General features: G+C 49.3%; 1 protein-coding gene across 2 annotated transcripts in view; it reads right to left on the bottom strand.

Annotated features, from left to right (window-relative positions):
* The window catches only part of RLIG1 (RNA 5'-phosphate and 3'-OH ligase 1), a 493,483-nt gene that overhangs the window by 225,178 nt on the left and 246,158 nt on the right, over nt 1–22,147 (bottom strand). For both annotated transcript variants that reach the window (XM_069629330.1, XM_069629329.1), the window contains exon 5: nt 16,456–16,653. In XM_069629330.1, coding sequence (XP_069485431.1) covers nt 16,456–16,653 — 198 coding nt within the window. The remainder of the gene's footprint in view (nt 1–16,455; nt 16,654–22,147) is intronic.

The raw sequence follows: 22,147 nt of genomic DNA, 5'->3' as shown, positions 1-22,147 counted from the left end.
CATTTAACCCTGCGATATATCAATCTAAGGGAAGACCGATGGCTGGCCTACTGACGGCAGTTAGAAAGGCCTCAGGGTTTAGGATAATTGAATCCTATAACGTGTCGCCCTATATCCAGATAACTACAATAAGTGTCATACAGTCTGTGAACCTCAAGAGTGGCCACTTATACATCATTAATGTCTATTGGAATCATCAGGCAAAAGATGCAAAGGCATTTGCAGATACAGTGACAACAGTGATTGATGAGCTACTTGAAAAGACACAGCCGCTGGACCCGACTCTATGTGGGGACTTAAATATTATCTGTCTAAATGAGAAAAAAAAAAAAATCACATGATGCCAAAAGCGACCCAATTGTGCACAGAAACGAAGGCTCGTGGAATGTATATGCTGAATGGTAACACTGTGGGCGACATGCCAGCTCAGCCCACATGGAGAAGGCTGAAGCAAACCTCAGTGCTTGACTATATATTTGTCAGCGAAAACATTTACAAGAAAGTGCTGCACCTAGACGTTCATAAAATGACTCATAGTGACCACGTAATGGTGCAGCTCACCCTTGAAAAACAGAATAAACATGTTCGTTCAGATTGGCCACTCTCTGTAAATACTGGGTCTAGCAGGATCCGTTTAAACCTTCTCGTTACCGAAGTAGAGGAGATAACAGCTAACTTTATGGAAAATACAGAGGGCCTCGAATATCAACACTTGTTGTCTAATTTTGAAGAACGTAAACACAACCTAAATCAAGTCGAATTACGACCAAAACACAAATTCGATGTGACCGTTCTGCAACGAAAACGACTGGTGAGACAAGAAATAAGGAAGATTAAGGGGCCTGTGAACGAAAATACAAAACAGAGGAGAAGGAAACTTAAACAAAACTACAAGAACTGGCTCAAGTCCCATGCGGCAATCATGTTGCAAAATGACACTGAGAATATGCTATCTAAAATGGCGGGGAAAAAAAATCAGCAGAGTTCTGGAAACTGATAAATAGCAATTTAGCGCCTCAACATGCTCTTCAGGCTATTGCAGTGACTGAAAAGTATGGGTAGAGTATTACTCAGCCCTATTTAGCAAAGGAGTACCATCGATAGCTTGTGATCCACCGACTGCGACTGAATGGGACCTAGAATTTGAGAGAACAGACATCCTACTCGCAATTAAAAGTGTGCGAGAATCCAGAGCCCCAGGTCCGGATGGCCTTACAAACCATACGATTAAGCGTAATCCGGATTTATGGGCAGATTTTTGTGTTACCTTATTCAATCGGATTGTTTTGAATCGCGCAACCCCTAGTTCTTGGAAAAGTGCCGTTGTGGTGCCAATATTCAAGAAGGGAGATCGATCGAACCCGAAAAATTACAGACCCATAGCAATTCTTGATGTCTTGGGTAAGATATATGCAACACTGCTCCAACGGAAACTCTTGAAGTGGGCTAAAGACTTCAACCACATTGACCCTAGACACGCTGGGTTTGTAAGGGGGGGGTTGGCTGTCGCCTAAATCTACTTATACTGAATATCCTAAAGATGGAAACAATCAGACTAAACACCAAGCTGTACCTGGCAATGATGGACCTTTCGCAAGCATTTGACTGTATAAACAGAGAGTTGTTGTGGAAAAAACTAGCCAAGTGGGACTGCCCACGAGCTTAGTGAGTGCAATTCGTGAATTGCACATGGAAACCTCCATTAAGATAAGTCTAGATATGACAGGCACACTGTCTGCTAAAATCAATACACACAAAGGCGTAAAACAGGGATGCCCTCTGGCAGCAACAATATTTATCCTGTTTATATCAGATATACAAGACGTTTTTTCTAGTGCAAACACGTTTCCTCCAAAAATACATGGTGCGCCTATTGACTACCTGGTATATGCCGATGACCTTGTGCTGATAGATCAGACCCCAATAGGGCTCCAACGCAAAATGACTCTTATAGACTCATACATAACGTCAAATGGTCTGTCTATCAATAACCAAAAATGTGAAATTCTGATCGTAGAAAAACTACAAGGCTCTAGTGGAAGGGGCAGGAAATTATCCTGGCACATTGCCAAGGACAAAATTCAGCTTGTAAAACACTCGACATACCTGGGCATGAGAATTCGTGCGAGCCGAAACAACGGACCCTGGGTAGAAGCAACCAAAAATAAGTGTCATCAGCTAGCATCCCAAGCCTCATTGATCAATAACAGATATGGGAAATTGTCATTAAAACCAATCATTATGTTTTACCAACAGAAAGTGGTACCTATTCTGATCTACGGAGGGGAAAATGCATTTGGTTCCTCGTACGAGCTTTGGAACACACTAGAAAACCTCTTCTGGTCTCGAGTGCTGAAATTAGCAAAGGGTACATCAACTGTTTGTATACGGTATGAACTGGGGCTGATTTCGATGCACGTTAGAGTTGAATGGAATCTACTAAGTTTATACCGCAAAACAATGTTGAAGGACCCGGTACCCCAATTTGGCATTTTACACAGCCTGATCTGGAAAATGCGAATACCATTCTAGCGAAATGGAATCGCCTGTCTCAAGACTTACTGGAAGAATACGATATCACTCCTATTCTGTTATTGGAAAATCCGGAGGCAGCTAAGAAGAAGCTCTGGAGACTGGACTGGATTAAAACCTGCGATCGAAGAGCAAGCTCGACAACAATGCTTGAAGTACCGAGCGAGGCTAAAGCATACGAACAACGCTTTCATTATCTAGTGCGCCTTCCAAATCAGCACGCAAGGGCATTATATATGCGATTCAGACTAAATGCCTTTCCGACAAAAGACCGTATAGGAACATGGTCCAAACACATTAATTTCAACCTTAATTGCCAATTCTGCAATGAGGCCAAAGAAACTTTGAAACATCTGATCATATCTTGTCCGACTCTGGAGCTACAAAGGGGCCTTAGCTTTGCCCCTGTGATTAATACACACTGTATAAAGAGCACTGAAGAGTGGTGGAAAGTTCTCTTTGAAGGACTTAACAGAACAGCACTGTTTGCTCTAACAAACTTTTTACAAGTCCTTAAAAACCCGGCTGGAAGAACAAGAAATAAACTTATAAGGGACAGAATCAAGTACTGCATGAGATGAAAGGAAGGCCCCCTTTCTTTTGTTTTAAAGATGTTAAGTCACAAGGAGGACGGGAGGGAGGAAAGGGATATTCGTAATGGAGTGATTTGGGTGCAGTTATGTCTTTTTGTTTTTTAAAGGTTGAATAAACCAATAAAAAAAATAAAAAAAAGAAAGCTCTTTGCCAAGCACCAGTATTGAGAGCTCCTGACTATCAACAAACTTTCATTGTGCAGACAGATGCTTCTAATGTAGGTATAGGTGCAGTCCTTAGCCAACTGGATGAGAAAGGTAGGGAGCACCCCATTTGCTTCATCAGCAGAAAGCTGAAGGATCCTGAGACAAGGTGGGCAACAATTGAAAGAATGTTTTGCTATTGTGTGGGCACTGAAGAAGTTTAGGCCATACTTGTATGGTTCTACTTTTGTCATTCAGACTGACCACCAACCCTTGAGATGGTTGATGCAAATGAAGGGGAAAAACCCAAAACTATTGAGATTGTCAATCTGCCTTCAAGGGTTTGATTTCACCATTGAGCACAGGTCAGGATGTCACCACCAAAATGCTGATGGTCTCTCTAGGTATGAGATTCACCCAGGAGTGGATTAAATCCTCCTGTCTGTCCCTTAGTCTGGGGGGTGTGGGGGGCGAGTGTTAGGGGAGAATTCTCTGTTAAGGCTAATTTCCCAAACCTAGTGTGTCCCCCAGTAGCTTTGCTGGATTTTTGGGGTTTATTTTTTTCTCCTGCTAAGAGCGAGACTCTTTTTTCTCCCACTCTTAGACATGATTTGAGATATCCTTTGACTTTGTAATGTGTTTTATGGGCTATGGGGTATTTTACTCCATAGGGCTTCATGTGTTTTTGGTAAGTGTGTTACACAGCACCCTCAGTGCAGTAACACAGGGGTGTCATAGTAAACCCCAAACAGACTCCATACCCTGGGACTGACTACTGTCTCCCAGGGCATGTAAAGTCACCATTGACTTTACTAGTCTTAAATTGTGAACAGAACCAGTACAAACCATCATATTGTGGAAGTACTGGTAGGGGTAATTAGATTGCCCCTGGGTCTGTTTTTCAAGGGGGCACTGTTCAGTCCCCCCTCGTCGAGTTTCTGGCTGGTGGCAGTGGTTACCACGCAAAACATTTAACCGGAATATTTCCTATGGGATTTTCCCATTCATTTTAAACGCACCACTTTTTTGGTTTAATGTTAAAGATACCGCCGGGTTATTTATTTAATATTTATTCCCCGGTTGGCTCTTTTTGGCAGGACTCGGTTTTAAAATGGTGTTTGTGTTCGCCTCTGTAACTCCAACCCAAGTCGAGCCCTTTGTTCTACTTTTTGGCGGGCTTCTGCACCGAAGCCTCCAAAAGTGGTGCCACTCTGTCTGGGTCTACAGGATCTGTGGGAGGGGGGGTTTAGGCAACCTGGACCGAGTTGCCTCGGCAACTCAAGTCGCACTCTTGTGTGATTGGCCCAGTGGTGAACCACCCGGCTCACCACTTAGCATGTTTGAGTGACAGCTAGGACTGATGAATGGGGGTTTTCTGCTTAAAAGCGGGGCTTTGGGGCCTGGAACTGCAGAAGCCACCAGAGGACCAAAGAATCCGAAGAGGGAGAAGCTGAGCCGACCTGCAATGACGACACCACCCATGGAGCCCTGCTGAACCGCCTCACCACTTCCCGACGACAGAGAAGATCTTCATCCCGGAGAGTTTTCTTCCTCTGAACTGGTGGGGATAACCAGTTCGCCCTCTTTTCGCCTTCCTGGATCGTCTCGTGGTCGAATCGCCCGTGCCAAGCACCCCGGCGGCCGGCTAGCCAAGCTTCACCACTACTGCGAATAAAAGGGTAGTACCTTTTAACCGGGAAACTCAGTGGATGGTTTCTTCCCTGGCAGTGCAATGACCTCCAGCTTTCCTCCACGTCGAGATCTTCTCTTCCCCTGGACGAAGCACCGACTTGCACCCGCTGCCAGGAACAACTGCCCACGCTGGAGCTTTATCACCATTTCAAGTCCTGAGTCCCGCCTGGTCTCCCTTGCAACAGACTGTTCAAGGTGTCAAGTAAATCCTTGACTTTCTATCCTGGGGTGACCGGGGTCCTGTTAACTAACTTTCTCTGAACTGATCCAACTCTTTTCGAACTTTCTGCAAAGACTTTTCAAGTATAATTCAACTGTTTGATCTTGGACACATTCCGCCTTGCTCTCTCCAAGAGTGGGTCTGGCCTATGAACTTTCTTGCTCTAACAGTAGACTCTGCCTTTTCTGAATTGCTGTGGTTCTTTTTAAAGTGTTGGTGTTGTGTACTTTTCAAATTCTGCCTTTTCCCTCCCTTTTTAACTAACTTATTGGAGTGCCATCTTAGGTTAAGCGCTCACCTCTGTCTGCAAATAAGTGGTGTTTTAACTAAGACTTGTTCAATAAGTAATTAGGGATGTATATATATTGATAGCGACAGTGTTTGAACTTGCTTGCCATATTAGTGTTAGTGTATTTTACAAGGGTATTTTTAAATAAATAATTATATACTTTTATACCCAAGCTCTGGTTAGTGTTTGCTTGTGCTACTGTATCTCTGTACCTACTTTGTATACTCTATATACTGTCAAACTCTTCTTGAGAGAAGTCTGGCTGCTCAGCCACAGCAACCAGGTAAATCTGGGTGGTACAGACTGCTACCAATTGGGTTTACTGCCAACACCTGTAGTCCTAAGCCTTTTGCAGTGGTCCCTAAGGGAACTGCACATGTTTCTGCCTAACAGACTTCTGCAACTCCTGGACGACCGGTGAAGCCCTGCTGCAGGTCCGAATTGCCTGAAACTCAAATCGACAGAGAAGCCCTTCAAGGTTAACTTCTTCCCTTGAGTTTGGTGAGAACAACCAACTCGTAAGCCACCTGGACACCGTTCCCATCTGGTCGAATTTTCATCAGAGTGCTGTTGAAAACCGGATAGCCAAAGGGAAGGAAACCAGCTTGTGGACTTTAAGGCACTCGCACCTTAAACCAACGTCTTGCTAAGCTTTTGGCCTCATCCCTGGCCAGTGCAGGAACTTCCTGACGTTCTCCTTGTCCCCACGACTGAAGCTCAGAAACAGCTAAATCTGTTCTAACTGCCAGGAACAACTGCCTCAGCTACAGCTTTTCTTCAATAACAAGGTACTGTGCAAACGCGGTCCGGAAATCTTTTCAGCCATCGAGAAAGTGCGTGAAACTTTCCTCAACTTCGAAGGCTTGTCCTTCCCTAAATATTCGTCAAACTTTTCGTCTGGCCAAATTCTTCTAAACTCTGTGGCAAAGAATTTACCGTTAATACCAGAACTGTGCTATCCAATACAAAGACTCTGAACCATGGACTTTGGCCCAGGACTATGAAATGAATTGCTGGTTGTAGTTACTGAAAACCTTTGCCCTGCCTATGAATCATTTGTGCTGCCGATTCTTATAACCATGTCTTTTTACCCCTTTCAAAAGTACATGAAGTGCCATTTTGCTCCCACTTCAGGAGAGCTAAACTTGTTCATTTACTTACCGGTTGTTTATTTGTGGTTTATTAGTGTGTGATATTGAGCTACTGTTACTAGTGTAATGTTTTCGAACTGACTGAGTAAATACATGTACATTCTTTTACCAAGAAACCTTGAGTAAGTGTTTGTTTGAATGACTGTATTATTTGGTCCTTTGTGTAACTTGTTCTACTGCTCACAAACCATTGAGATAAGCCTGGCTGCTCAGCCATCGCTACCACTTTACTGTGTAGTACAGGCTTGTACCAAAGGTGAAATTGTGCTTACACTTGTAGTCTTAATTGCTTGTAGTGTTCCCAAAGTTTACTGCAGGTGATTCTGCCTAACAATGTGAACGGCCATGCGCCTTCATTGTCATATCGGGGTAAATGTCTTCCTCATCTTTAGAAAGCAGTTGCAACAAGTGTGTTTCTGACCAGGGTTTCTGCACAAGCGCTGGCGTACTATGGACCTGCGCTGTGCCCAATGTTTATTCTCAAAATCTGTGACATTCCACCCACCTGGATATTTCACGCATTTCTGCAGTATTTTTATGGTGATGCGGTCCCCCATAATCCCCATTTCACTCCCCTCTCAACCCATTATTCCGAAGGAAAAAAAAAACATGAAGTCCTCTGAGCAAAGGGTAGCTGCGTTTGGTGAGGACAGAGGATATGTACCAATCAAAAGCTCAGATATGGAATACGGAACAAGTTACTTACCTGTAACTGTTCTCTAGCATGGGTCTGGCATGGATTCACATGCTCATGAATATTCCCTGTCGTCAGGCTGGGAATCCTCTGTAAATAAAAAATCAGTATTAGTTTCGTTTCTGATCTGTCTTTCTTAGTAGTAACCAATCACTGATCTCTGGGTCATACTGCCCCCAGCCAATGACTGCCCTCTCCCTAAGCCCCGCCTCTGGCAGCCATCCTCAGATTTGGTAGCACGCCAAGTGGCAGTATGACCAAGTGAAGAGCCGCAGAGGGGTAGCCGAGAGGGTTCGCATGTGAATCCATGTCAGACCCATGCTGGAGAACAATAGTTACAGGTAAGTAACTAGTTCCTTCTCCAGCATGGGGTCTGGCATGGATTCACATGCTCATGAATAAAAGAATACATAGCAGTATACACATGCGCAACCACGGGAGGTAGCAACATGCTCAACATTAAGCAATACAACAACTCAACATTAAGCATCTCTTACCTCCTCACCAGGCTCACCTTAAGCGAAAGGTTGCGCAGCACTGCTTGGCCGATCCTGGACTCCTCCCTGGAGTCCCGATCGACGCAGTAGAATCTTGTGAAGGTGTGCGTCGACCTCCACGTAGCAGCCCTGTAGTTGTCCAGCAGGGGCACCCCAGACAGGAACGCCGTGGTAGCAGCGATCGCTCTGGTCGAATGGGCTCTCGGACAGCCGGACAGCGGTCGGTTTGCCAACCGGTGACAATGCATGATGCAGCCGGAGAGCCATCTGGAAATGGAAGTCTTCGAGAGAGCCTTCCCTTGATTCACAGACTCAAAGATCACAAACAGTTGTGACGTCTTCCGAATACTTCAGTGCTCTAGCTACATCCAGAGAGTGCAAAGTACTCTCGGCCGGCGCCGAAGGCGACGGAAAGAAAACTGGTAACACCAAGGGCTCGTTGTGGTGGAAGTCCGACGGCACCTTGGTCATGAAGGAGGGGTGTGTCCTCAGCACCACCCTTGTGTCATGAAAAGTAAGGTATGGAGGCTTGCAAGATAGGGCCTGAATCTCTCCCACTCGTCGTGCAGAGGTGATGGCCACGAGGAACGCTGTCTTCCATGACAGGAACTTCAAAGGCGCCGAATGCATAAGCTTGAATGGGGCCCCCATGAGCCTGGTCAGCACCACATTAAGCTCCAACGCCGGGGCAGGAACCTTCACCGGCGGGAATGGTCGGAATAGTCCCTTCATAAATTCCTTCACCAGGCGATGAGACCACAAGGACACCCGTCCCGTCGTCCTGGTATATCGGGAGATGGCAGCCAAATGTATTTTTATGGAGGCGTGAGCCAGTCCAGCCTTGGCCAGCGACAACAGGTACGGCAGCACTTGAGGGGCCGTAATTCGCAGAGGGTCAATCTTCTGTGCACGGCACCAGACAGAGAACCTCTTCCATTTAAGACCGTAACACTTGAGAGTTGAGGACGCCCTGTCCTTTGCAAGAACCTCTCTGCAATCAGCCGGGATATCGTACCCTCCAAACTCTAGTGCTGCAGGAGCCAGGCCTGCAAGTTCAGCGACTGTGGGTCGTGGTGGAGAATGGCGCCTCCTTCTCTGGAGAGAAGATCCGCGTCCGCCGGCAGCCTGACTGGCGGGGACGTTGACAAGTCCAGAAGGTCCGGGAACCAGACCTGCCTCGGCCACGCCGGTGCGACGAGGATCATCCTGCACCTGGACTTCTTGAGCTGGTTGATGAGGCGGAGCAGCAACGGCAATGGAGGAAACGCGTATAGAAACAGGCCGTCCCAAGGGAACGAGAAAGCATCGCCCATGCTCCTCGGCTGTGGGAACCTGCTGGCGAACCTCTGGCACTTGGAGTTCGTCGCCGTCGCGAACAGGTCGATCTGGGGTTTGCCCCATCGTTGGAAGAGTCGACCCACCTGATCCTGGCGCAGTTCCCACTCGTGGCACGAGCGCAGCTCCCTGCTGAGCAAGTCGGCAATGGTGTTTTTTATTCCTGCCAGGTGGAAGGGAACCAGAAACATCCCCTGGGCGACAGCCCAGTGCCACAGATCCTGGGCCTCCTTGGATAGGGCTGGGGATCTGGTGCCCCCCTGCTTCCGTATGTAGAACATCGTGGTGGTATTGTCTGTGAAGATCCTCACCACTTTGTCCTTGAGGGATGGGAGGAACGACTTGAGCGCCCAGAACACTGCTCGGAGCTCCAAGATGTTGATGCGAAGAGACCTCTCCTCCGGGAGCCAAAGGCCTCTTGCGTGGAGATCTCTGGTGTGGGCCCCCCAACCCTCCAGAGAGGCGTCCGTAGTCACCGTCTCTTGTAACACTGGGGTTTGAAAGTCCGTGCCCGTCGTGAGGTGAGCCCAGGTGCCCCACCATAGGATCGCCCGACGGAACTCCTCGTCGAGGGGGATCCTGTCCTCGAAGCAACCCCTCGCCTGAAACCAGTGGGCGTCAAGGAACTCCTGTAGCGGACGCATCTGAAGTCTGCACAGGGGCACAAGGTAGATGCATGAGGACATCATCCCGAGAAGGGACTTGATGGACCTCACCCTGGCCACGTCCATAGCTAACAGGCGCCGCATCTTGCCCAGGATGGTCTTGGTCCTCTCCTCTGAAGGGCAGGCCAATTGCTCCACTGTATCGAGCTTCGCCCCCAAAAACAGAGCTACTTGCGATGGAACCAGGTGGGATTTGGGGTAGTTGATGGCGAACCCCAGCTCCGTGAGCAACCGGACGGTCCTCGCCGTATGATCTACGCCGAGTTCCCTTGATCTTGCCAGGATTAGCCAGTCGTCCAGGTAGGGGTAGACGTGGATCCCCTGCAGGCGCAGCCGCGCCGCCACCGGTGCCAGGCACTTGGTGAAAACCCTGGGTGCCGACTTTAATCTGAACGGTAGGGCTCTGAATTGGTAGTGGCGTCCCTGAACCACGAACCTTCCACATCCCCATTCTTTTCAGAATGGGGATGTGGAAGGAAGCATCCTCCAGGTCCAATGACGATAGGAAGTCGCCTTCCTCCAGTTGTCCCAGCACATGTTGGAGGGTGACCATCCTGAATTTCTGCGCCTTGATGTATTTGTTTAACCGACGCAGGTCCAGGATGGGGCGCCAACCGCCTGTCTTCTTTCTGACGAGGAAGTACCTTGAGTACACTCCGGAGCCCTGGAGCCCCCTGGGGACGAGCTCGATGGCACCTTTTTTGAGCATCGCCTTTACTTCCAACAGCAGTTGAGGGACGTGATTCTCCTTCCTGGCCACGGGAGGAATGCGAGGGCACTTCTTTTGGAATTCCAGCGAGTGCCCGTTGGCCAGGGTGTCCAGCACCCAACAGTCGGTGGAGATGGACTCCCACACGCTGACGAACTTCGTCAGCCGGCCTCCCACCGGGGTGCTTCGGTGGGGGCCCGACGACACGGCCGGGTCAGTCTTGTTTGCAGGAGGCCTTGCCGCCTTGGCCTCCTTGACGACGACGGCGGGATCCCCCTTGCTTGCCGCGACTTCTGTAGGCCTCCTGGGAAGAGGAGCGGGCCGCCTGGCGGTAAGCGGAGGAGCCACCGCTGGATCCTTTGGAGGCACCCTGTCTGCCTCCGGGGCTCCGAAAGGGCCGTCGCTGCTGAAGCACCCCAAGGGCCCGGGCCATCTCCGAGTTGGTCTTGATGGCCTGTAGAGACTCATCCACCGCCTTACCAAAGAGGTTGTTGCCGTCGAACGTCATGTCCAACACCCTGGTCTGGACGTCCTGGCGAAAGTCTGTCTCCTTGAACCATCCCCGTCGTCGGAGGCAAACTGTGTTGCCCAGTTGGCGAAATCCAGTATCAGTGATGTCCGTCGCCACCGTTATGGCATGAGCCGACGCCACCTCGCCCTCCTGCAGAATTTCTAGGGCCTCCGCCCTTTTGTCATCAGGCAGGAAATCTAGCAGGGGGAGCCATCTTGAACCAGAACTCCCGGTCGTAACGGGCCACGATCGCTAAGGCATTGGCCACCTTAATCGTCGTCGCCGCCAACGAGATGACTCGTCCCATAGAGTCCAACTTCTTGCCCTCGCTGTCCGGCGGGGAAGTGGAAGTTGAAGCCGCCGTGCCCGCTGCCTTCTTAGCCGCTGCCGTGACGACTGAGTCCGGCGTGGGCTGGGCCCTGAGGCAAAAGGGGGAGGCATCGGGGACTTGGTACTTCTTCTCGTACCTGTCCCTCTTGGCGGGTGTCGTGGCAGATGTCGTCGAGTAAAGGCACCGCGAGGACCGTCTTCCTCTTAGCCTCTCGTCGTTGGTGGTTCTTCAGGGCAGAGCTGGAAGAGCTAGGATGCCCTGGTTATCATGGTGTGACGCTCGCTTGGGGGGGGGGGGAGGAGGGGGGAGGAGGGGGGGAGGGGGAGGGTGATTGTCTGCTGTGTCATCGCCGCCGTCATCGTCCGTCCCCGTATCCGTCGCTGTATCCTCTCCCGGCGAGGGGGATGAGGGGTCCACCGGTCTCGCAGGCACGAAGGGCGGAGCGAGGTGGACTCTCCTCCGCTTGTTCGGAGGGCTTACCGACGGGCCTGGTTCTGGCTCCTCCGTCGGGGTGTGTGGTGTTAGGCAGAAACCTGTGCAGGCAGAAACCTGTGCAGTTCCCTCTTGGACCACTGCCAAAGATATAAGACTACAGGTGTTTGGCAGTAAACCCACTTGGTAGCAGTCTGTACCACACAGATTCACTTGGTAGCTGTGGCTGAGCAGTCAGACTTCCCTCAAGAAGAGTTAGGCAGTATACAGAGTATGCACAATAGGTCAAGAGAACAAAACAGAACAAGTAAACACTGACCAGGGCTAGGTGTAAAAGAGAGAATTATTTATTTAAAACCACATCTAGAAAAACACACAGGCAATAATAGTAAGCAATTCAAAAACACGGTCACTAAAAGATATACACTTCCTTAAAAGAATATTAGACAAGTCTTAAGTAAAGCCCCACTTATTTTCAGACAGCGGTGAGCGCTTAACGTAGATGGCACTCTAATAATTTGTTTTTAAAAAGGGAGAGAAAAGCAGGGAATACATTGAAACAGATCCCACCACTTTTTCACAAACACAACAAGAGAGGAAGGCAAAGTAACACTGTGAATTCAGAGTCAGTAGGCCGGATCCGCTTTAAGAGGATCGAAACGAAATGTGTCCGAGGTCACATGGTTGCAGTGCACAAATAGTCTTGTAGAGGTTCAAAAAGGAGTTGGACCAAAAAAAGGGACCAGTTAGAGGGACAAGGCCAGCCCAGTCCAGAAGGTTAAGGGGTTATTGTTACCTTGTAGAAATCTTTAGAAAGGGAGGCCTGGCGGACACGGTACCTTAAAGTGGTGAGAACACTCCAGCGGGGGCAGTTGTTCCTGGCAGCGGATGCAAGTCGGTGCTTCGTCCGGGGGAAGAGAGGATCTCGTCCGTTGCACTGCCAGGGAAGAAACGAGCCGCGAGTTTCTCAGGTACAAGGCGCGGTCCGTTGATTCGCGGTTCAGTTGTAAGTGGCTATCCGGTGGCCGGGGTGCTTGGCACGGGCAGTTCGACCACAAACCGGTCTGGGGTGGGAAGAAAAGAAGATAAACTGGTTGTGCCCACTAGTCAGGGGAAGAAGCCTCTCCAGCCGGGAGATCTTCTCTGTCGTCGGGAAGTGGTGAGACGGTTCCGCAGGGCTCCAGCGGTGGTGTCGTCGTGGTAGGCCGGCTCAGCTTCTCCCTCGTCGGATTCTCCGGTCCTGTGGCGACTTCTGAAGTTCCAGTCCCAAAAGCCCTGCTTTTATGCAGCATACCCCCATTCACTCAGCCTAGCTGTCAATCAAACATGCTAAGTGGTGGGCCAATCACACAAGAGTGCGACTTGGGTTACCAAGGTAACTCAGTGCAGGCTGCCTAAACCCCCTCCCACACCCCCTGTGGTACCCAGACAGAGTGGCACCACTTTTGGAGGCTTCTGTGGAGAAGCCTGCCAAAAAGTGGAACAAAGGGCTCGACTTGGGTTCACAGAAGAGAACACAAATGCCATTTTAGAATCGAGTCCTGACAAAAATATCAACCGGCGAATTAATATTAAATAAATAAACCGGCTGTATGTTCGAGGCTATGAGAATTAAATAATTAAAGTTGGTAGCCTCGAACAATGGGAAAATCCCATAGGGATATATTTGCGGTCGAATATAAAAAGTAGTTTACACTGCCACCAGCCAAAACTCGATCAGGGGGGACGGAGACGTGCCCCCTCGACTAACAGACCGCGGGGCAATCGAATTGCCCCGACCAGTGCGTCCACAATATGATGGTGTGTACTGGTTTCTGTTAATAATTTGGGACTAGTAAAGCCAATGGTGACTTTACATGCCCTGGGAGACAGTAGTCAGTCCCAGGGTATGGAGTCTATGGTGGGGTGTCACTATGACACCTCTGTGTTACGGCACGGAGGGTGCTGTGTAACACACATAGTAAAAACACATGAGACCCTATGGAGTAAAGGACCCCATAGCCCATAAAACACATTAACAGTCAAAGGAACACCGTAAATCATGTCCAAGAGTGGGAGAAAGAGTCTCACTCTTGGCAGGAGAAAAAAAACAAACTCCAGAAATCCAGCAAAGCTGCTGGGGGACTCACTAGGTTAGGAAATTAAGCCTAAAGAGAAAATTCTCCCTAACACGTGGTAATCTCGTCCTTATCTCGATACATAAGGATTGGATTGCCAACAAAATGGCCGCTGAGCTATCTTGGGGCTCGGGCAATGGCTGCGACGGACGGGATGGCCGCTCCATTGGGCCCCGTTCGTCATCGCTATCTTCGATCGCGTCAGCAGGGACCGTCCCCTGGGATCGAACCTTCTCAAACCTCTCGTTGAGGTTTCTGAACCTCTCGTTGAGGCCTATGGACCTTTCGTTGAGGCCCTTCTCGGTCTCCACCAGTTCCTCCTCAAAGGCTGATTCCGAGTCTGTAATGGTCACCGCCCCCCACCTCTTTTTCAGCCGGGGGCTTCACGGGGGTCTTAGCGATGGGCTGGAAAGAGGATTCCCTCCGCGGCGGCAGGGATACTCTGGGCCCAGAGGCCATTTCCATTGGCGGTCTCAGCCGGCTCCGCCAGGGTTGCAGCGACCACTTCGGTAGAGGCCTTAGCCGGGTGGATCAAAGCCCTCGCCTTGGGACTTCCTCTTCCCCGAACCAGAGTGCTGGCTCGTGGTTGAACGTGCCGGGGAAGTAGCAGCCTGCTTGGCAACCGAAGAGCCCGGCCTTTCCACGCTCCCGGAGCCCGCGGACTCGCGGTGCTTGGCCTTCTGTTGTTGTCCCCGTCGCTGGGGCGCCCTCAAAGGACTTAGAAGCCCGCTCAGACTTCTTCTTCGCCTTCTCACTTGCTGTGCCCTTCTCCAGCCAGGTGGCGAGGCGGGAATGACGATCTTGTTTGGTCCGTTCCGAAAAGGTTCTTGCAGAACGCACAGTCCTTCTCCACGTGTGTCTTGTCCCCATGGAGGCAGTAGAGGCATCGCGAATGCTCGTCCTCCTTGAAAACGTTATATAATCCACATCCAGGGCAGTTCCTGAACAGCTTCGATCCGGGCGTCGAGCTCCCATTGTCCTGGGCCATGTCCGTTGAGGTAGGCCGCAGGTTTTCCGGAATCCTCCAAGAAGTGTAAACTCGACGAAAACTTCACCCTTGAGGGGCGTAGAAGAATTCCGAAACGGGTCCCCGTTATCGGAAGTAGAAACGGTGGAGCTTGAGGCTTGATTAAACCAAAAAAATGAGAAATTCTCCTGAAAAAACGTGAAAACGCAGTAAAAAACTCGAGAGCTAAACACGAGGACTCCCAACACTTGAGCGTGCGGTAAAAATCTGAGGATGGCTGCCAGAGGCGGGGCTTAGGGAGAGGGCAGTCATTGGCTGGGGGCAGTATGACACAGAGATCAGTGATGGGTTACTACTAAGAAAGACAGATCAGAAACGAAACTGATACTGATTTTTTCTTTACCGAGAATTCCCATCCTGACGACGGGGAATATTCATGAGCATGTGAATCCATGCAAGACCCCATGCTGGAGAAATTTCTCACCGTAATCGTATTTCTGATGCTTGTATCTGCTTAGATGCACATGCTAGTGTAGAGTATTACAGTTGTTGTTTTCTAAACTCGAAAAAGGGATGTCGACAGGGTGTGCCAGTAATACTATCCATAGTGTGAGGTCCACTGTACCCATGGTGCTTCACGCGTCGAGGTCCCTCAGATCCTTTTTTTCTGCCATCATTGTCGGACGCTAAACGCAGAGTTCCTCTCACACTGTGCTCAGCCCCTCCTCCTTTTCCATTCCATTGCTAAACTTCCTACCTGCACAGTATTCCCTTCTGAAGATGCTTAGGCTTTACACCATGCATACCCATCGACAAAAACTTTTGGCAGGTGTCTCCCGCAATGGATAAAGGCCTCTTATGGCCAGTCATTTACTCGTCCCTAGGCTTCAATGGGATACCACCCCCCCCTGGTAATTCAAAAGGTTGGGAGGTATGCTTTGTTCCAAGTTGATTTGTGTTGCAAATTGGGAAGACTCCTAGGCCAACTGGTATGTCAAACTGTTATCAAAGACTGGCTTTATAATTGCAAAGCTAAACATAGCGATTTATCGGGGTAGGATACTCCCTCCCAAGTGGTCCGGTTGAGGTTAAGGAATTTATAAAGTGATGCTATGGCAGGAGGTGTTTAAAAAAAAAAATGAGATACGTGTATAAGTATGTGAAAGTATGGAGACTAGAAGTGCTCAAACATCCCACAATGTGCCCTATGGGAACGTTTTTCCTGCGTAGGCTCGACCAGCAGAGCGGTAGTCTGCCAGATTTGGCAAGGGTCGAATCATGCTGTAAGTCTCATTGTGGAATCCAAGTGAGACTCGAGTGGGGAGTTCACCTAGCCTATTGGAGGGGCCAAGCAATTCTAAAACGGAATTGTGCTCCTCCCCCCTACTTTCTTCTTACTTCCTTGGTGGGTTTTGTTTGGCTATCGGGTTAGGAGTGGACAGGATAGGCTCACAAATTGTTAGTGCCTGCTGGAAAGTCAGTCCACATCTACAGTAGGTAAGAGACTAGATTTCTGACCAGTGCTGCAAGTATAATGCATGATCACAACAATAAACAATTGAAAATAAGAACTTACCATATGGATTTGAATTAATATTGGTTCCAATGAGCTCCAGTGTCTGTTCTAGCAGATCACATAATTGTACAAGGCTAACTTCTGAAATGTCAGTATCCTCAGCTTGTGGTCTTAGCACAAGAGCAACTCCAGCTTCATAGTTTATCACAGAAGAGTGCCAACAATATTGTTTGTTTCCCTTCTCAACTGGCACCCAACCTGGAAAAAAAGTGCACAATCATGTAAGCTGAGTGAATTAACAAACAGTGTTTGTACAAAGTGACACAGAGTAGAGAGACACCTCACATTTAGTTACAATAACAGTAAAAATGGTTCTAACAGCACATGCTCGCTTTAAGCAGTGCACTCATTAGACAGCAGTTGCAAGTCAAACATACTACATGGCACACAAAGAATTTGATGGTGAAGAAAAAGCTAATTAAACCACATTTATGACAAGTTGTAGGACAGTGCTATAAAACGTTTCTACATATTACACTTCCAAAAATGTATTGCCTGTTAGTATTCCATCACATTACAGGTATCAAAACAAAGAGCTGACGAGCAAGATCTAAAAGCAGCTCGTAGACCTGGATTAAAAAAGAGCTACACCTGGTGAATGAGGATCTGCCATGATGAACAACTTCTCTTGTAAACCTCTGATTTACTTTTGTAAATCGATCTGCTGCTTATTAGCTAGGTTTGATTATAGAAATACCATACATACATAGAATGCCACAAATTGAACTTCCACATGACATGCAAACTGACCTATTGTCCATCATGTAGGGATGATTTAAACATCCTCGAGATGTGTCCTAATGGAACTTTACAGGCATTCACAAACACAGATTTTTGTTTTTAGCATACTCGATTTCTTTTTATCAAATTTAATAAAAATAACAACACTGAACAAAATGTATAAACACTATGAAAATATTTAAGACAGTCTGGAATAATACACATGTGGAATGGTCTAGGGGCAGATTGAAATAACTGTATAAAGTTTACAAATCAGGCCTTGCAAATTCTTAAAAATCTCACTATCTGCAGAGCATGCTCCTTAGTTTACATACTCGACCTAAGAGAAATGCACTCGCCCCATGCTAAAATATTTACCAGTGCTTTCTGTAAAAATGGTGCTCGTCACCATAAGCACACTTCATAGTTGGTGCAATGCTGCCACTAAAAGGCCTGCAATGCACAGTGAAACGAATGTCTGCTATTTACTGAAAAAAAAGCAATGAAAGTCAAATGGTATGTATGGTTTTGTTTATTTATATAGCGCTTATACACCGGCAAGTGTTTTATAGCACTCAAGAGGGGTGGGAAGACAGGGGGTCGGGGGGAGAGGGGGGAACAACAGTCACTCAGAGCCCGACAATCTGAGACGATAATAGTCTGCACGGGCAGAGTAAGTGCATAAAATACATTTAAAAGTATGGGATATAGCAAATAGACCTGACAGCGATTCTGCAATTTTAACAGTACAATTAGGGGTGAAGACAGGGGAGAAACAGACAGACGATCTTCAGGCATGGTGCGTACGGATCGTGCAAGTGCACAGAGGTCCCAAAGGGGGGGGGGGATCAAGTGCACCTGGTCAGTTGAGACTGGATTAGTGCAGAGAGAGACACTCTTTGGTTTCTTTCTCGGTGCAGTGTGGGTGGGGTGTAGGGCCCTGAGGCAAGTGCGAGAGTGGAATGGCGGGGGTGCCGGAGACCAGTGAGACTGAGGTATAACAGGCGGCCAGTCGGCATGCTGTAAGGCATAGGAGGGAGAGAGGGAAAGGACAGAGAACTGGGTTAGCAGGGTAGCAGGAGAGAGAAGGAGGAGAAGAAGAGGAATGTCTTGAGGGGTTTCCAGAATTTCAGGAGATCCGGCTCAAGACAGTGCAGCAGGTAGGCTATTCCAGAGGGAGGCACCTGTGAGGATAAGGATCTCCCACCAAATCTCTGCTTGGAGAACCGGCTCACTCGCAGAAGGTTGGAGGAAGATGAGCGCAGGGCTCATGAGGGACAGTATTTAGGCAGGCAGCGTTGAAGTTAGGAGGGTCCCCAGCCCCAGAAATCCTTGTGAACAATGCAAAGCGTCTTGAATCTGATCCTTACAGCCACGGGGAGCCAGTGGAGGGATTTCAGCACCGGAGAGATGCGGTCCCTGAGCTTGAGGCCAAGAATAAGTCTTGCGGTTCTGTTCTGGATGAGTTGCAGAGGGGGCAGGGTATAAGAAGGGAGGTTGAGGAAGAGGCTGTTGCAATAATCCAGCCTGGAGAGAACCAGGGCTCTGGAGACAGTGAGCCTCTGGGGGAAAGTGAGAAAGGGTAGAGTACCTCTGAGGAGGTGTAGCTGATAGACTTTTTACAGATGTCTGAAATGTGAGAAGAGAAGGAGAGAGTGTAATCAAAAATGACCGAAAGGTTTCTTGCTTTGCAGGTGGGAGGCCGGCCAGAGTGAAAGTGGGAAAGCAGGAGCAGGGGCCCCAATGCGGACGACTCAGTCTTAGTGGCGTTGAGACAGAGGTTGTTTGCAGCACACCATGACTGAATAGCGGACAGTCAGATATGAGCGAGGAGGAGGAGGCGGCGGCTGAGGGTAGCCTGAAAGATAGTTGCATGTCATCCACATAGCACTGGAAGTTAGAGGTGAAAGTGGCAATCACCTGTGCCAAGGCAGCCATATAGACTTTGAAGAACCAGGGGATAGGTTAGATCCCTGGGGAATGCCACAGGTTGAGAGAGTGATAGTCGAGTGAAAGGCTCAGAGTTCCACCTGGGATGGGCAGTCGGGAAGGAAGGAGGTTAACCACGCCAGAACCTGGCCTGTGATTCCCAGGGTGTCACAGAGAAGTGCGATCAGTAGTCTGTGGTTAACCTTGCCGAAGGCAGAGGAGAGGTCAAGGAGAATGAGGATAGATGGGGTGTTAGTGTCAAGACTTGATAGCAGGTCTTCACAGGTGTTTATAAGAACAGTTTCTGTGCCTCTGGATGCCCTAAAGCCAGATTGATGGTCATGGCAGCCACCACTAGATTCAGCGTGTAGGGTCATCTGAGAGATAGCCAGTTTCTCCAGGCGTTTGCCCAGGAAAGGAGTGATGGAGATAGGGCGGTAGTTTGCTGGAAAGCCGGGGGTCGGCAGATGTTTCTTTTTAGCAGAGGGTACGCAAGGGAGTGCTTCAGTGCAGTTGGGAAAACTCCAGTGAAGGAGAGATTGCAGAGATCAGCCAAGGCTGGGGGCGAGGGAGTTGATATTGTCTTTAGTGTTTTTTGAGGGGCAGGGGTCCACCTGATGAAGCCTTCATAGATCGGACCGGTCTGGTAGCCTCATCGATGTGACAGGTGAGAGAGAAGAGAGGGTAAGTGGAGGGGGGGGGACCAAGGGAGGCTCCAGTGTTTGTGTATGCTGTGGTTTGGAAGGGATGGTGGAAATGAGGTCTTGGGTTTTTGTGGTGAAGTGTGCAGCCAGGGCCGAGAAAGGGTCCTGGGTGGGTGTGATAGAAGAAGATGCAGCTGCAGGATTGGCCAGCTCCTTGCAGACTTTGAAGAGTTTGGCTGTGTTGTTTGATGCCGCGGAGATGCAGGCTTGAATAAAGACACTTTTCTTGGTGCAGATGCAGAGTCGATAGTGCCTTTGAAGGAGGTAGCAGGCCAGTTTGTCAGATGGTTCGTATGACGCATTCCATTTCCGCTCAGCTGCACTACACTTGCGTTTAAGGGCAGCCGTCAGAGTTGTACCAAGAGTTGCACTTTTTGGAAGGCTTCAGTCGGACCCTCGTGACAGGGGCAAGAGTGTCAAGGGTGTTGGAGATAGAGAGATTGAGGCTAGCAAGGGCTGTGTCAGGGTGGGAGTCATCCGAGGGAGTAGGTGGAGGAGAGTAGGAAGAGGCAAAAGCAGCCACTGTCACTTTTTTAACGGGTCTGGTAACTTTGAAGCCCAGTGGCTGTGTCAGATGTATTGCTGCAAGAGGAGAGAGCGAGCTTAAGGTGTGTAGAGAGAAGAGAGTGGTCCGTCCAAAAAAGGGTGGTAGTGAGAGGGATAGAGAGAGGGATGTCAGTAGAGATGAGAGCATCAAAGGTGTGACCCGCGGTGTGCGTGGGGCCAGAGGGAAGGATAGAAGGGCGAGAGAGTCGCAAAGGTTGCGGAAAGGACCTGAGGATTCAGGAGAGTTCAGATGGATATTCAGATCACCCATCAGGAGGAGTTGAGGGGAGGAGGAAAGTAGGGAGGAGACCAGGTCAGCCTATTCCGAGAGGAAGAGAGTGGACTGACCTGGTGGCCGATAGAATGTGGCCATAATGAGAGAAGATTTTGGGGATAGTGAGAGTCTGCAAACTAGGCACTCTAAGGAGGAGTAGGCCCGAGTAGGGATGATGGACACATGTATCCATTCTGGGAAGATAAGTGCCACTCCCCCACTTGTCTTCTTAGGCCTGGGCGCATAGAGGATTTTGTAGCCTTCAGGGAGGAGTGTGTCAAAGCTTGTGACGGAGCTCTCCTTGAACCACATCTCAGTGATGGCGAGCACATCAAGATCCATGAGTTTGACGAGGTTGCATATGTCTGTTGAGTGTTTGACGGCAGAGCGAGTGTTGAGAGTGGCAATGTGGAGCAGCTTGCCATCTTTGAGGGTCTTCCTCAGGGGGGCACAGGGGACGGTGGTCCCCCCCAGAGTGCAAGAGGGCCAGGGGGATAGTGGAGGATGACGAAGGAGTCAAGGCTGACAGGGGAGCCGGCACACTACGACAAGGCAGGGTCGCCTGTGCAGAGGAGGAGGAAGGCACAGGCAAGGGAGCCTGGACGGAGGGAGAGGTGAGGTTAGAGAGGCGAGGGAGGAGCCTGTCGAAGAGAAGAAGGTTGAGTTGAGAACCCTGAACTATGATGGTTCAATTGAGATAAACATTAATGATGACTCTGGAAATGGCGGAGAGGTCAAGGAGAACCTCCCACCATTAATGGGAGAAGAGGCGATAGGAGAGAGAAAGCCGGCCATGTAGAGAGTCCATAGGTGAGGTGAGTTGATGAAGAAGAGGAGGTCAGTGATAGTCTCTCTGGCGGAAGCCGTGACATAGGTGTCTGCAATAGGAAGACCTAGGTTAGAGGCCAGAGTGTCTTAAGTTTCGTCCGGCCAGATTTAGTGATAGGAGAAGGATAGGAGATAGTGAAGCAGTTTGAAAGGATAGGAGATATAGTGACATGGAGAAGGAGAGAGTGTAATCAAAAATGACCGAAAGGTTTCTTGCTTTGCAGGTGGGAGGCCGGCCAGAGTGAAAGTGGGAAAGCAGGAGCAGGGGCCCCAATGCGGACGACTCAGTCTTAGTGGCGTTGAGACAGAGGTTGTTTGCAGCACACCATGACTGAATAGCGGACAGTCAGATATGAGCGAGGAGGAGGAGGCGGCGGCTGAGGGTAGCCTGAAAGATAGTTGCATGTCATCCACATAGCACTGGAAGTTAGAGGTGAAAGTGGCAATCACCTGTGCCAAGGCAGCCATATAGACTTTGAAGAACCAGGGGATAGGTTAGATCCCTGGGGAATGCCACAGGTTGAGAGAGTGATAGTCGAGTGAAAGGCTCAGAGTTCCACCTGGGATGGGCAGTCGGGAAGGAAGGAGGTTAACCACGCCAGAACCTGGCCTGTGATTCCCAGGGTGTCACAGAGAAGTGCGATCAGTAGTCTGTGGTTAACCTTGCCGAAGGCAGAGGAGAGGTCAAGGA

Source organism: Ambystoma mexicanum, chromosome 12 (assembly GCF_040938575.1).
Source record: "Ambystoma mexicanum isolate Mex_15411 chromosome 12, UKY_AmexF1_1, whole genome shotgun sequence".
In the NCBI taxonomy this organism is placed as follows: domain Eukaryota; kingdom Metazoa; phylum Chordata; class Amphibia; order Caudata; family Ambystomatidae; genus Ambystoma; species Ambystoma mexicanum.
The sequence above is the reverse complement of the archived record's forward strand: the minus strand, read 5'-3'. Positions and strand labels throughout refer to the sequence as shown.